Source organism: Aplidium turbinatum, chromosome 1 (assembly GCF_918807975.1).
Source record: "Aplidium turbinatum chromosome 1, kaAplTurb1.1, whole genome shotgun sequence".
Taxonomy (NCBI): Eukaryota; Metazoa; Chordata; class Ascidiacea; order Aplousobranchia; family Polyclinidae; genus Aplidium; species Aplidium turbinatum.
Window position 1 is genome coordinate 29,293,707 of NC_137472.1, and position 12,402 is coordinate 29,306,108.

Here is a 12,402-nt window from a genome sequence, read left to right on the forward strand (position 1 = left end):
TATGAATATTACTGTAAAATGGTGCTGTCCGGTGGCATAGCAAAGGGCAAGATCATGTTTTCTTCAGAATTTTTCAGAAAAGCTAAGTCTCTATGTTTTCTTGTTGCTAATTCCTGGCTGAGATATTTGAAGGTTTGGTATTGGCAAAACTCGCTCTTTTAATGCAGTTTCGTTAAAATTAGGCAAACTTTGTTTTACAGACATAAAGAAACTGAACGCATCATTCTCAATATCGTGACGTCACACGCGTGCCAAAGGGGGGAGCGTGAAACCCCCCCCCTTTGGCTACGCCACTGCTCACTTTACATTGTTTAAACCGAAATAAAAGTGTGTCCAGTAGCACGTTTGTTGAAAGATTTTACTATTTTAGTATATGGAATATTTTGCTTTGAATTGTTTCATGAGATCACTTTTTCAATCTTGCAAAGTTGTTTCGAAGGAACAAGGTTTATTGTGGTATAAAATATAAAATAAATGATAAATAACAAGCTAATGCAAAAATCATAATCAAAGTAAATATAAAACTACATGCCCGGAAAAAAGATGTATTGATACAAAACATTTTTTTGCTGTAGGCTACTGTATATAATTCGGAAAATAAATCGGCATTCCAATATAGCTACATAGTAGCTATACCTTTGTTGAATATGAAGAATAAACGTCAAAAATTAATTTTTAATGTCAACATCGCCATTTTCTATTTTCTCGATTTTTATTATTTTTAAAAGAAGAAGAATACAAAAAAATTAAGGCCAATTTTTTTTTTAAATGTTTTAAGACAAACTTTGCTGTTTTGCTGTACAGTAAAAACATAGCAACTTAAATTAATATGAGAATATGCCAAACAACTGCTAGAAAATCGAACATTTGAAACAAATAAAGAAAAAGCAAAAGATTATTTAGCTTACAACAAAACTAGCTCAGTAGGTTAGCGCGTGACTTCTGGAACAAAGAAGCTTCAAGATCAAGCGGCGCTGGTTCGACTCTCGGGGTGTGCGCTTGAGAAACGCACGTTAAGGACTGCTCTCCATTCAGCGGCATCTAATGGATGTAATAATACCCCGGCAACAAGACTTCCACAATCGGAAACTTCACTGTGTCAATCTCGGTGACAGGGCCTGCATCAGTGATTCAAAGCCTCTACAAGTATGCGAAACTGCCAGGATGCTCTGCAAGAAGCTTTCCCAGTCCGAATCAATCAATCAAAATCTATCTTTCGAGAAAGTAAAATACTGGTTAAAAATTGGGCATAAGAAATAAATTATTGGAGAAATATTCCAAAATAATAAAGTATGCAGGACAGAATAAGTGAAAGCACTAAGTATTTGACCAGCCATCGTTTGAATTCTTCAACTTCTTTGATGATGACACTGGAGAGAGGATATTCACCGCTCTTCCACTTCTTGATTCCAGAATCTGCCCTATTTTTTACTGGAAAAGGAACTAGAACTCCATTAGCAATTGGAAGGTCCACTTCCAGAAATTCGCAAAGTGGCTTCCAACTTTCACTTATTCTAAAATTTATATTTAAAGTATTAGCCTACGTCTTGCAATGATTTAATATTTTAATTAGGCCTACTGTACAACAATTATTATTTTTTTGCTTGCTGAAGAAGAAACTGCTTAGATACGTTAGGCAATACAGAAAGCACATTAAATTGAATATGCAAAAGAAAAAAGTTTAGAAATATTTTCGCAAAGACTAGCAATAATATTTTGTCACATTTACCTGTATATTAAGAGAGAGCTGGATGGGCACCTTTGCAGGACCTTGCTGTTATGCAATCGGTATCGGTTCACTGTCAATACTTCACAGAGATTCTAAAAAAAAGAAGGAGGGATAGAAAGGTCACGTCTTTGTTTAGTTTTCCAAAACGATTGCAGCTAATCTTTTATTACCGTAGTTAAAACACATTCTGCATGAAAAACAAATTGTGATCAATTTCGCCATTTTGACGCAATTTTCAAATAATTGTCGAGATAACAGGTAAGCTATTTGCAAATAGCCTACACTTAACTCGATTTCGTTGCAAGGAATAGCATATTGAGGCAATTTATTTGACGAAACAAAAGTTCTCGCAATTACCATGTCAAGAGTTTGCGTTTTTTTTTGCTCTTGACTTTACGTTTTCTTGAAGCGACAATAGAACAACATAATTATTTCGATTACTCTTCAAAATGAAAAATGTATAGTTTAGTTTGTTCTACATTTTATATCACGGCGCATAGGAAGGAGACACTTATCTTAAAACACTTAAATGTATCGCTGATAACAACGAATAAAAACACCCATTTACCTTGGAAGAAGGAAAAAATCCTACACTTTCTTTAAAGACTCTTTGAGCAAAGAATACATGCTCCCGTGCGGTTTTTGATGCCAAAAATCGGAGGAAGAATTGTGGTTTTGGCGTTCTTACTTCAATTTCTTTGGAAAAATTGACAACGCTTTCAAACCATTTCTTTTCATCTCGAATTACGAGAAGAACCTGTAAGTAACCAATGTAACTTTATGTATTACAATAAATACGAAACGATGAGCAATTTTTGCGATGGTTGCTTCTGCAAAGGATCTCAGTTATTGCTTAAACTATCAAAGCTTTACGCTCAAGCTTGTTCGTGAAGTTTAACTGAAATTTTTTAGACGATAAACACAAAATTAATTCAAATTTTGTGTTATTGTGCAATACTGAATTTACAATATTTTCATCACCTTTGCTGAAGGAAAAGCCTCTAAAATTTCTTCCCAAAAGTGACAAGCAGGTAGGTCAGTAACAGCATCAACATTTTTGTACATTTCTTGAAACAGTTTCTGCAAATGTAACAACAAAGAAAATAAATCAGTTCATCAATCATGGTCAGAATTCGATGGAGTCAAGATGTATTCAATTTTTAGATAGTGAAAAAATGTAAGTTAATGAATTGAAAATACTGATTAGCTTGCAGCTCTAAAGGTTTGTTTTATGTTTGAATATAATCAAGTAATGGATGAATAAACTCTAACTTACCACCAGTTTTTCTCGAGTTGGATGCTGTTTACTTCTTGGTTCTAAGATTTCTTTCCACTGGTTTTTATGTTCAAGATAATGCTCAGCATAATCGTACACTTTAAAACCCAAAATGCGCAGTGCTTCTGCAATGCTTTTTGTTCCAGTTTTGGAAAACCCAGCACAAATTAATTTCATTTTGACACACAGTATAATGCACAAGTTATATCGACGTTGTTTTTCTATGTCCTGTGTAAACCAGCAAATATTTTTAAAAATGCATTGATGGCAGCTATTTTTGTCTTCATCATGATTATGCAATATTTTTAGGCAAAGTGTATTCATGAGATAAATGACGTATTGCATCAATGATCTGCATTTATTGCACGCAAGTGGCAGCCTACGCAAATAATGAGCAAGCCCGAATTATTTTATCTGTGTAAACCATAAAACATAAAATACGTGTACTTGATTAATATATTGTGGGTTAGATACAACGCTGATATAAATAATATCGCACAAGTTTGAGGGAGATTTGTTGCACAAGTTTGTTGTGGCATATGAAGTTGGTTATTAACGTAACTTCGCTTGCATTAAAACCAAGAATTTTTTTTGGTATTTAGGTTCGATAGCAATTTAAACAAAAAAACGTTTTGCCACTGCATTCGTCAAGTATTTTTATATTTAGACCTGAAATTACCAAACTTTTTCTGGAAAGGGCCAGGTGACTGTAAGAAGAGATGCTTTCGGATCGGATAATCATTTTGTTAAATTACAGTCTGCAACTTGTGGTGGTGATTCAACAGAGTGGGTGTGGGTTTTCAGAGGTGTGTGCAATAATTTACGAGTTCGATCGCAGCAGGCGAATGGGTTGGGGAGAAAAAATTCATTATTCTATTACAAGCTCCCAAATTACACATACTTAATATTACACATACTACACACATCACATATTTAATTTTTCAGACACACCTATTTTCATTTTATTATAAAATACAAAAATGGAAAACGTGAAATTACATTATCTATTTTAACACTTCATATAACGTTAAATTTTGATAAGATTTTTATTCAGTGTATCATAACAATTAGGTTTGATTTTGTGCCACTTCGGGCCGTAGGTTGGTGATCCCTGATTTCAACGTTTAATTCTTAAGGATTTTCTGCAATAGAGCGAGTAGAAAAAAATACAGTTTAACATTGATTATAATTGCTTTTTTTCACAACTTTTGAAAAGCTCAACAAATAACTTTTAAGTACCGATTAAACTTTGATAACTTGCAAAAACCTCTGTTTTTTAAATCTACTAAATTAAAGACAATTTATTAGCCACACTGTGACAGGAATGGTGCCATTCTATTTTGTTGACCAATGTTACTTTCATGGCTTAATATCTGAACTGAATCAATTTAAATGTAAAGTTCAGCTTTTATACCGATATTGAATGTTCTATTTGATTTGACTGAAATTTCTATTGCCAACGCAAACACTGCCAAGCATGAGTATGATTAAAAAAGGCAATTCTAACACAATGTTTGCAAACATGAATTCAAACAAGTTATTGCATGCTTGAGGAACACTAAGAACTTTTTGAATAAAGGGCATTACAGGCTTTTAATTGTCTGAGGCACCAGAAAGTTTGCTTGATGTATTCCTTTGTTAGAAACCAAAAATACTCTTATTGTTATAATTACAATGGACTGCATTAAGTATTAGCAGCTCACCACATGCCGTTTTTACTACCTTTTGTTTAACTTTGGCAACTCTGCAGTCTGCTTGCAACCATCTGTTAAACATACTGTGCTTTGACTTGGTGAGTAAACGTCACAAAACAATAAGGGCAAACTGAGCTATGGTAAAATACTGAGATATTGTTTTTGCTTTGTCGTTTGAAGCGACCATATTTTTCAAAATTCGACCTTTTTCAGAACGATGCATTTAGTTGATTACACTTTTGATGTATGTAGTTACAATCAGGCCCGGATTTAAGGAGGGGGGGGGGCAGAGGGTGCAGGTGCCCCCCGACTTTTGAAGGGCCCCCCTACGTGGAAAAATGTGATTTTGTTGTTATTATCACTTTTTCGTTCAGCCTTTGAAGTCTCTGCAAAATACTGTGCAGTGCAGTGCTGGATTAATGGTAGTCTTCTGTAGACGTAGAGTCGGGTTTTCGCGCCGTAGGCGCAAAAATTTGTTTTGCACGGGGCCCCCCATCTAAAAGTGCCCCGGGCCCCCCATCAGCTAAATCCGGCCCTGGTTACAATAAAATATCTTAGTTGGGCTTGTACGAGTTCTATATGTGCTAAGCTAGCTTCCTTTTTGCGTGGTTTTATTGAATATAAGGTTATGGTAATTAACTATTTTTTATATATTTTTTCACGATATTGTCACTTTTCGCATGTTTTTCTCAATGTGGACTATTTTTCAGTTTAAAACTTCAAACAGTCCACTGTGATTCGACGAAAGCAGTTACTTCCTTGGCTTCTTTTACAGTAAGGGAGTGGTAAATAAATATTGAACTCTGGTGTAAAGCTTCTGCTCATAGTCCATTTTATCGATATTTACATTGCCTAAAGAATTTGAAACTCTCTTGTGGGGTTGAATGGAAAAGTTTAATTTACCAAGACAGCTTCCTGCAGCTACCAATCGTTGCATAACTGCACTGTAGCCGTCATATCTTTTTTTAGATCTCACTTGCTCTAAAGTTATCAAAATAGTTTCAAAGGGCGCTGGTGCGACACAGCTCAAGAGCATGGGGCTGTGGCTTTGGTAAGATACATGAAGGCATTCCTAACGTAGCCACTCAGATTGGCTTCCTTACCTTCCCGCCACTTCTAAATCTTCAACAACCGGGTGAAAGCCTAGATATTACAAAAACGGCTCCGTATCTTAGGTTTTTTTCATAGATCAAAATAGTCAACGCTTTGAATACAGTAAAAATTGTCAAAGTTTTGACGCTTTAACATCTTTTAACAAAAGCGCTTCTTGTCTATGCCTGTAATATAATTTAGGAGCATATCTCTGAATACTTATAAGTTTTAAAGCAAGTTTTCAATTTAACAATTTTTTTCAAAGTGGGTTCAATTAATTATTTATCACAATTAAACAAGTACAGCATCATTGAACTAAAAATATGTCACTCAAAGCAAGTTTTTTTTTAAGAAGTTGGAATGACGTATTTACTATTCCTTCAATAAGTTAGTCTACAAATAATCCATAGGCTTCCTAATTAAATTAAGATCTTCATCAAACTTTTGCGAAAATTGCCATTTCTGTATCATTTTCATGAAATATGTATAACTCTACAAGAAAAGTTTAGATCATATGGAGAAACCTAACCAGCTCAGTGGCCGATGGGTTTCACCTTCGACTCTTGTGCTGGTAGGTCTGAGATTGATTGCAGGTCCGGTCATATCGATGAGTTTAAAAACGGTACCGATTGTGTTCTTTCTTGCATGACGCAGTAAAAATAAATCGGGTGATAATTTGATAACAGCGTCAACCTGTTGTACAAGTTAAAAATGTGCCCTGTCCCTAAAAGACCATTGCAGTAATGTAGAGCGACAATAAATAAAATCATAACATTATTTTATTATTATTATTGTTGTTGAGTGTTGAGCTAATCAGAAGCACTGTGCAGTTTTAAATTTTTCCTGTGGATAAATTTAATTTTAACATAAATTTAAGTGGATAAATTTAATTTGTATTTTGTTTAGATATAGATAAAATTATTGCATGCTGTTGCTGACGAGGACATCATGTGATGTGATGTGATGCCCAAAACGTTTGATGTGAAACTTATTTCAATGTATTTTTTGTTTTTTGTAAATGTTAAAAATAAACGTAAATATGTTAAATCTGGTGACTAATAACTAATAATAAATTTGATGACTAATATGATGACTAATAAATATGTTAATTCTAATAACACTATGTTTGATTTAATTCGCTCAGCTTGGCTTTTTGCTTGGCATTGAGCACTTTTTATAGTATTAATAGTCTTTATTGTTTAAATCTAATAATGTATAAATGACACGGATATATAAAGATGATATTAATTTGGTTCGTATTTTTTCCGTTGATTTTGCTGGTTTGATTTTGCAACTTAGTTATAATTCAAATTTTATTTTGTACCTCACTTGCGAAGCTATGTTGCGAGATTATGTTCACAAAATTACCCTTCTGAAGTTACGTTAACACAACTGCGTATTCAAAATTACAGTACGTTCACGAAGTTACGTTTACGTAGTTACATTCACGAAGTTACGTCTACGAAGTTACGTTCATAAGTTACGTTTACAAGGTTACACGTTCACGAGGTTACTTTTCTATTTACCTCTATGAAGTTACGTTGTCTACGGTTAGTACCAAACTCTGTGAACAATTTCTTCAATCATTACTGAAGGTTTGTGTGATTCAAGTCACGTACCCATTACGGACGAATCTTGGACACCAAGATAAAAGAATGTTTGCAAGCTTAAGTGTACAAGGGACCATGTGCGAAACTACACAACAATTATCTAAATTACTGTCGTTAAATCAACATTTTATAACTTCAATTCGGTTAACCAGTATGTTTTTGAGTACTCAGTCAAGTTTTAGTTTTGAATAGAACACAAAGTCATTCCGTATTCCCGTATGTCCGAAGAAAATACAAACCGTCCGTGTGAGGGCCATTCATAAAAAACTTCTCTTGGTATTTGCTTGTGCTTGCATTCCAGTTTACACAGAAAAATGCAAATGTTTGCACGTTTCACGCATTGACGTACATCCATTATTTGTTTCAGGTCTTTAAAGAGTGTGAATTCGTTTAAATTTAACCGGCGTGGACTTTGACACAAGGTTATAGTACTCATTTTATTTACTTGACCAGGTCAATGTTTACTTTGTCAAGTTTACGCTAAGTTTACCACCACCTTTGGTTAACTATCGGTCACGTATGCGACGTTGACGTTAAAATTACTTTTCTGTTGTGTTCAAACAATCGACATTCAGCAAGATCAAAGCTATGGCTGTGGATTTCTATCCTAAAATCAACCGAAAATCTAAGCCTGAGATGCTAGGTTAGTGCCAAACAAAACACAACTGCTCTTTTGCTACCAATGTATCATGGGGTAACATTGGACAAATTCGTATTTTGCTTTGTTACTGCTATCATTTCGTGTCACTGAGTGAAAACTGTCATCTCGCGCTGACTTACTAATGTGTTACAACGCTCACTGCCACACCATCGACATTGTTTTTGGAGAATCTTCGTTTTCTTGCAGGCATCAGAAACCGTTAAGTTACGTTGCAACAAAGGTTTTTAAATTCTGGGTTGAGGTTCAAATCTACACTAAATTTTCGTCTTTTTGAATGGGTATTCCAGTCTACTAAAACCAGAAAAATAATTTGTGTTTGCGCCAGCCGTTAAATTCCACCCACAGCTGATTGAGGCTGGGTAAACCATGAACGGACAACGCAAAGATCATACAAAACCATGCTTCCTTTATCTCTGACGCCTTCACGTGCCAATCGGCGTATTTCTGCAAACGCAAGTGTGGCGCGCTTTCATTTGAACACAACAGAATGATTTGTAGGTTTGTAGGCTACTAATCCGAACTTGCAAATATACCGTAGATAAAGTTACTTCTCTGTGTTTTAGAGGGGAAGATTGCCTCAAGCACCGTCCTGGATCCGCCACTGGTGGTAGCCAAAGATGCATGTCTGTAGCTAGCCCGGCCGCAAAAATTTAAAGGAACGGTTTAATAACAGATATAGCTAAAATAGTGCAGGTATACATTTTTGCATTATAGTTTAAAAGTTTAAATATAGCTCCCCAATGTAACAATAATGTAATTCAATCAGCAAGAAATTTTATGAATGAATTTTTTATTAAAAAGAATATTTGCAAGAGTACCAACAGACGTTCAAACGATTATGACGCAGGTTTCTTTTGAAAACGTGAATAATCAATATTTGTACTTTGCGCTATTATTGTCGATAGTACTTTAATTTTCAAATTGGACTTCAAACCGGAAAGTGCGATTTGGCGTCGTTTAGCGTAACTTTCAACCACACCCCTTCTCCGTTCTAATATGATCAAAGTAATTTTTTTTTCTTTTTCTTCTGGCTTCGCTACTGAAACGTAATTCATTAATTTCAACCAGAAATACTTCTGAGCATTGCATTTGAAGGAGCAGTTTTGCTAGTTGGCTATTGGAACCAATAAATTTCAATTAAGAAATATCATTACTTTAATTAGGTAGCCTACTTATTTGCCTACCAAACAATTTCACGGAGATACATGGGAGGCTAAACTCAACTATTATTGAAAAATTGGTTTAATTCTCGGTTTAAGTCTTGCCGAAAATGTTCGAATTTAACATGTTGTTATTTTGTTGCTTTTACGTATTGTTTTTGGATTATGCAATTCAATCCTATCAACTTGCTATCAATCATCTGTCTGTGGTATTCAAGAATTGTCTCTCTGCCGAAGCTATAGTATTGAAAAATATAACTTATCACATTATCTAATACTTGATTTGGTCAGCGGAAGAAAAGCTAAAGATTCGGCGTCTTTAAATCAGATAGCTCAATACTATCAAAAATGATTGAGATACAGGAGGTGGCAAAAGATTGAGAGTTGTAGAGTGGGATTTTATGAGGTGATCGAGAGTAGGAATTTAAAGAGCCAATAAAGAAAATATATTTCACAGTCAATATTGCAAAAATTTCCTAAACTTTTCATGCATACACAAAAGCTCATCCAGATCATTCAACGCATGTTTTCAAATTCTCAGTTAAACAAACTTGTAATTTCGCACTTCAAATATTTGTAACTAAATATTTTTACAATCTATTTTTTGCCAAGTCATTGTCAAACAGTTCACTAATGTATTTGAAGCTTGTACTTTGAGCTGGTATCAGAACAAAAGTCATAGAGAATCAAAATAGTCCAATATGGTTCTTGAACAAATATTCGCATCAAATTGGTTATTGAAAGATTATTAATTTGAAATCATATGCTTTGTAAAAGGCACCTTTTGACAAATACAAACACTTCGTATACAATCGCCAGTTTGTTTTGTGCACTTATCAGCATCATTCATAAAAAAAAAGCTTTAAAAATGTTTTGTTTCTTTAAACTTGCTATTGTATATGCTGATGTACATTGTACAATGGCCAAGATTAAAATTGAACTGCTGTTGTTATGCTCTACACATAGGCTTTCACCAATTCTCAAATGGAATCGGGAGTGTAGGCTACTAGTAGTCTGAAAAGCTATACAGTCCATGCAGTACAGTGGTTCCCAACCTTAGGCTTAGGCTACGGTAACCTACAAGATAGAAAAATTTTTGTCGCTTTCTATGGCAGACCAACGATCTTTCAATTCGAATGCAGCATTTTGTAGGAACAAACCTAAACTGTTTTTTTCTAAAGATTGAAAAACTGGTATTCATAGGTTCTTTGCTTCACTTTCAGCTCTTATGTAGTGTGGAGAAAAGTTTTCTTATTGTGCTTTCAGGAAGCTAAAAAATAATAACACCTTCAGGAATCAATTTAAAGTTCAGTTATTTCAAAGTTAGTGTGAAATTTGTTCTTGGTTTCTCATGCAAATCAATAGAAATATTGGTTTGGTTTTTGTTTTGGAAGAATTTAAGAGAGGTAGAAAATGAATATGAGAAATAGTTTGTGTATCCTTAAGTTCGCGCTACTCCAGAGTATTGTAAATGACACCTCAGAGTGCTCCGGTACCCCAGTTGAGAATCACCGCTAGAATCTTCAGTAGATACACCAATAGTCTGTAAAGCATTTTTCATGGACAGCAAAAAACGAGACCATTTCGAAAAATGGTAGTGACCTTCGTATAAACTTCGATTAATATATTAATGATTATTTCAAGCTTAAATTTGATAGCGCACGTTGTAAAACAGCAGCGCCATTTACACTTCTATCAATTATCCGCTACAGCCATGGCCACCACCTCCAGGTGGCCATGGCTGTAGCTATGCAAAATAAAAACAATAAGAAACTCAAAAGAAATTTAAATTTTAAAACGACAAAGTCCTTTTGTTGTTAAAAAGCATTTTAAGGTTAAATCTGTGTTGTCGTGTGTAATTGCAATAAAAATTAAATGCTCCAGCTAAATGCTCAGACTGTAAGTCTAAGACATCATAACATTTAAAGCGTGCGGACTCGCTTAATGTTTGAGTATGTTAAAAGGCGTTACTAAAGTTTTAGCTATAGTTTTCTTGAACTACAGTAAAAACAATCAAAAATATTTCGAAAGAATGATTTCAGAAACTTAAAGTTTTTTGGCTTTCCTTTTTTTGAATCGCCTTATAGATATGATTTTTTTGAATTTTTTCTTAATGAGAAGCATTATATCACATTTCCTCTCCAACAATTGAGAGAAATGTATAATCTTTTACGTTTTTTCATCTTTTCAACTTTTGCTTGGAATAACGAGCAGATAACGCTCGATGACGTTTTTACGCGCAACGTTTGAGCTGTCGTGGCACCATAAGGAAATATTTTTTCGAGTTACGTATCTACGTAGTAACCTCGCAACGAACGACGTTGCAGCATCTCCTACCTACATAATTTTATTAGGTTTCAGACAGCAAATCAGTGTAAATCAATGTGCAAAACGACTGATTTGCTGTCCGGGTGGTTTACCTTTCATCATGGGACTCATGTTGCCAACCTCCTCGTGGTGAGTCCTGGTAATTCATATTAATGAAGCGAATGGCAACAATCAGAGACCGTAACTCACATGGCACCTGGGGTGGTAAAAAGATAAACCCTCGGCCCCGGTGTCCAATGAGAGAAATTCATCCTGTTTGGAGTCACAATCTTGCAGCTAAACGTTGAAAAACCTTTCATCATGGTGTCACACGCACCTTTTTTTATTTTTTGATTCAAGTATTGAAAACATTCTTTTATACTATTAGTATCCAGAATGATTTCAAACTAATTATAAATTCCTACAAAAACGTCGGTTTTAAATTGTCAATACAGTTAAACATTTTTCAGATGTGTTTTCATAAAAGGGACTGGTTGTGGCAAAAAAATTTTTTCATTGTATAAAAAATACAGAAATAATTTATCGAAGTAATATTCTAGTTTGTAACTTTAATATGTTTGTATGTTTAAAGCTTAGGCTATTGTAAACATCTAAGAAAAATTTTAATGTTTATTTGAAAAACGGTGAAAGACATTAACGACAAGAATATTTGTTATAATACAGTAAATTTTTATAACCTTTTTACGTTTCCTAAACCATCATTACTGAGTTAAAAGTTAAAAATATAAAAACTACGTTGCTGCAATAAATGCCGGATTTTCTGCAACGAAACTAACTAATGATACGTTTGTAGTCACCTAAAATGTATTCAGCTGAGAATGGGCGTCAGTATTTTACACGTAATGACGTCAA

At 34.4% G+C, this 12,402-nt stretch overlaps 1 protein-coding gene across 1 annotated transcript; it reads right to left on the reverse strand.

Annotated features, from left to right (window-relative positions):
- Window positions 1-1,261: 1,261 nt before the first annotated feature.
- Window positions 1,262-3,182, reverse strand: LOC145764537 (uncharacterized). Its single transcript, XM_082576160.1, has 5 exons — window positions 3,006-3,182; window positions 2,711-2,809; window positions 2,298-2,486; window positions 1,730-1,821; window positions 1,262-1,514 (listed from the first exon to the last, which is right to left on the reverse strand). The coding sequence occupies exons 1-5, from the start codon at window positions 3,180-3,182 to the stop codon at window positions 1,262-1,264; spliced, it is 810 nt and encodes a 269-aa protein (XP_082432286.1).
- Window positions 3,183-12,402: the final 9,220 nt, after the last annotated feature.

Bases quoted from the DNA above. Each gene is read 5' to 3' on its own strand.
- LOC145764537 (XM_082576160.1), bottom strand. From the start codon at position 3,182: ATGAAATTAATTTGTGCTGGGTTTTCCAAAACTGGAACAAAAAGCATT. The intron at 2,810-3,005 runs GTAAGTTAGAGT...TTACATTTGCAG, and splicing joins CAACTCGAGAAAAACTGGTG to AAACTGTTTCAAGAAATGTA. The intron at 1,515-1,729 runs GTAAATGTGACA...TATAAATTTTAG, and splicing joins AGCTCTCTCTTAATATACAG to AATAAGTGAAAGTTGGAAGC.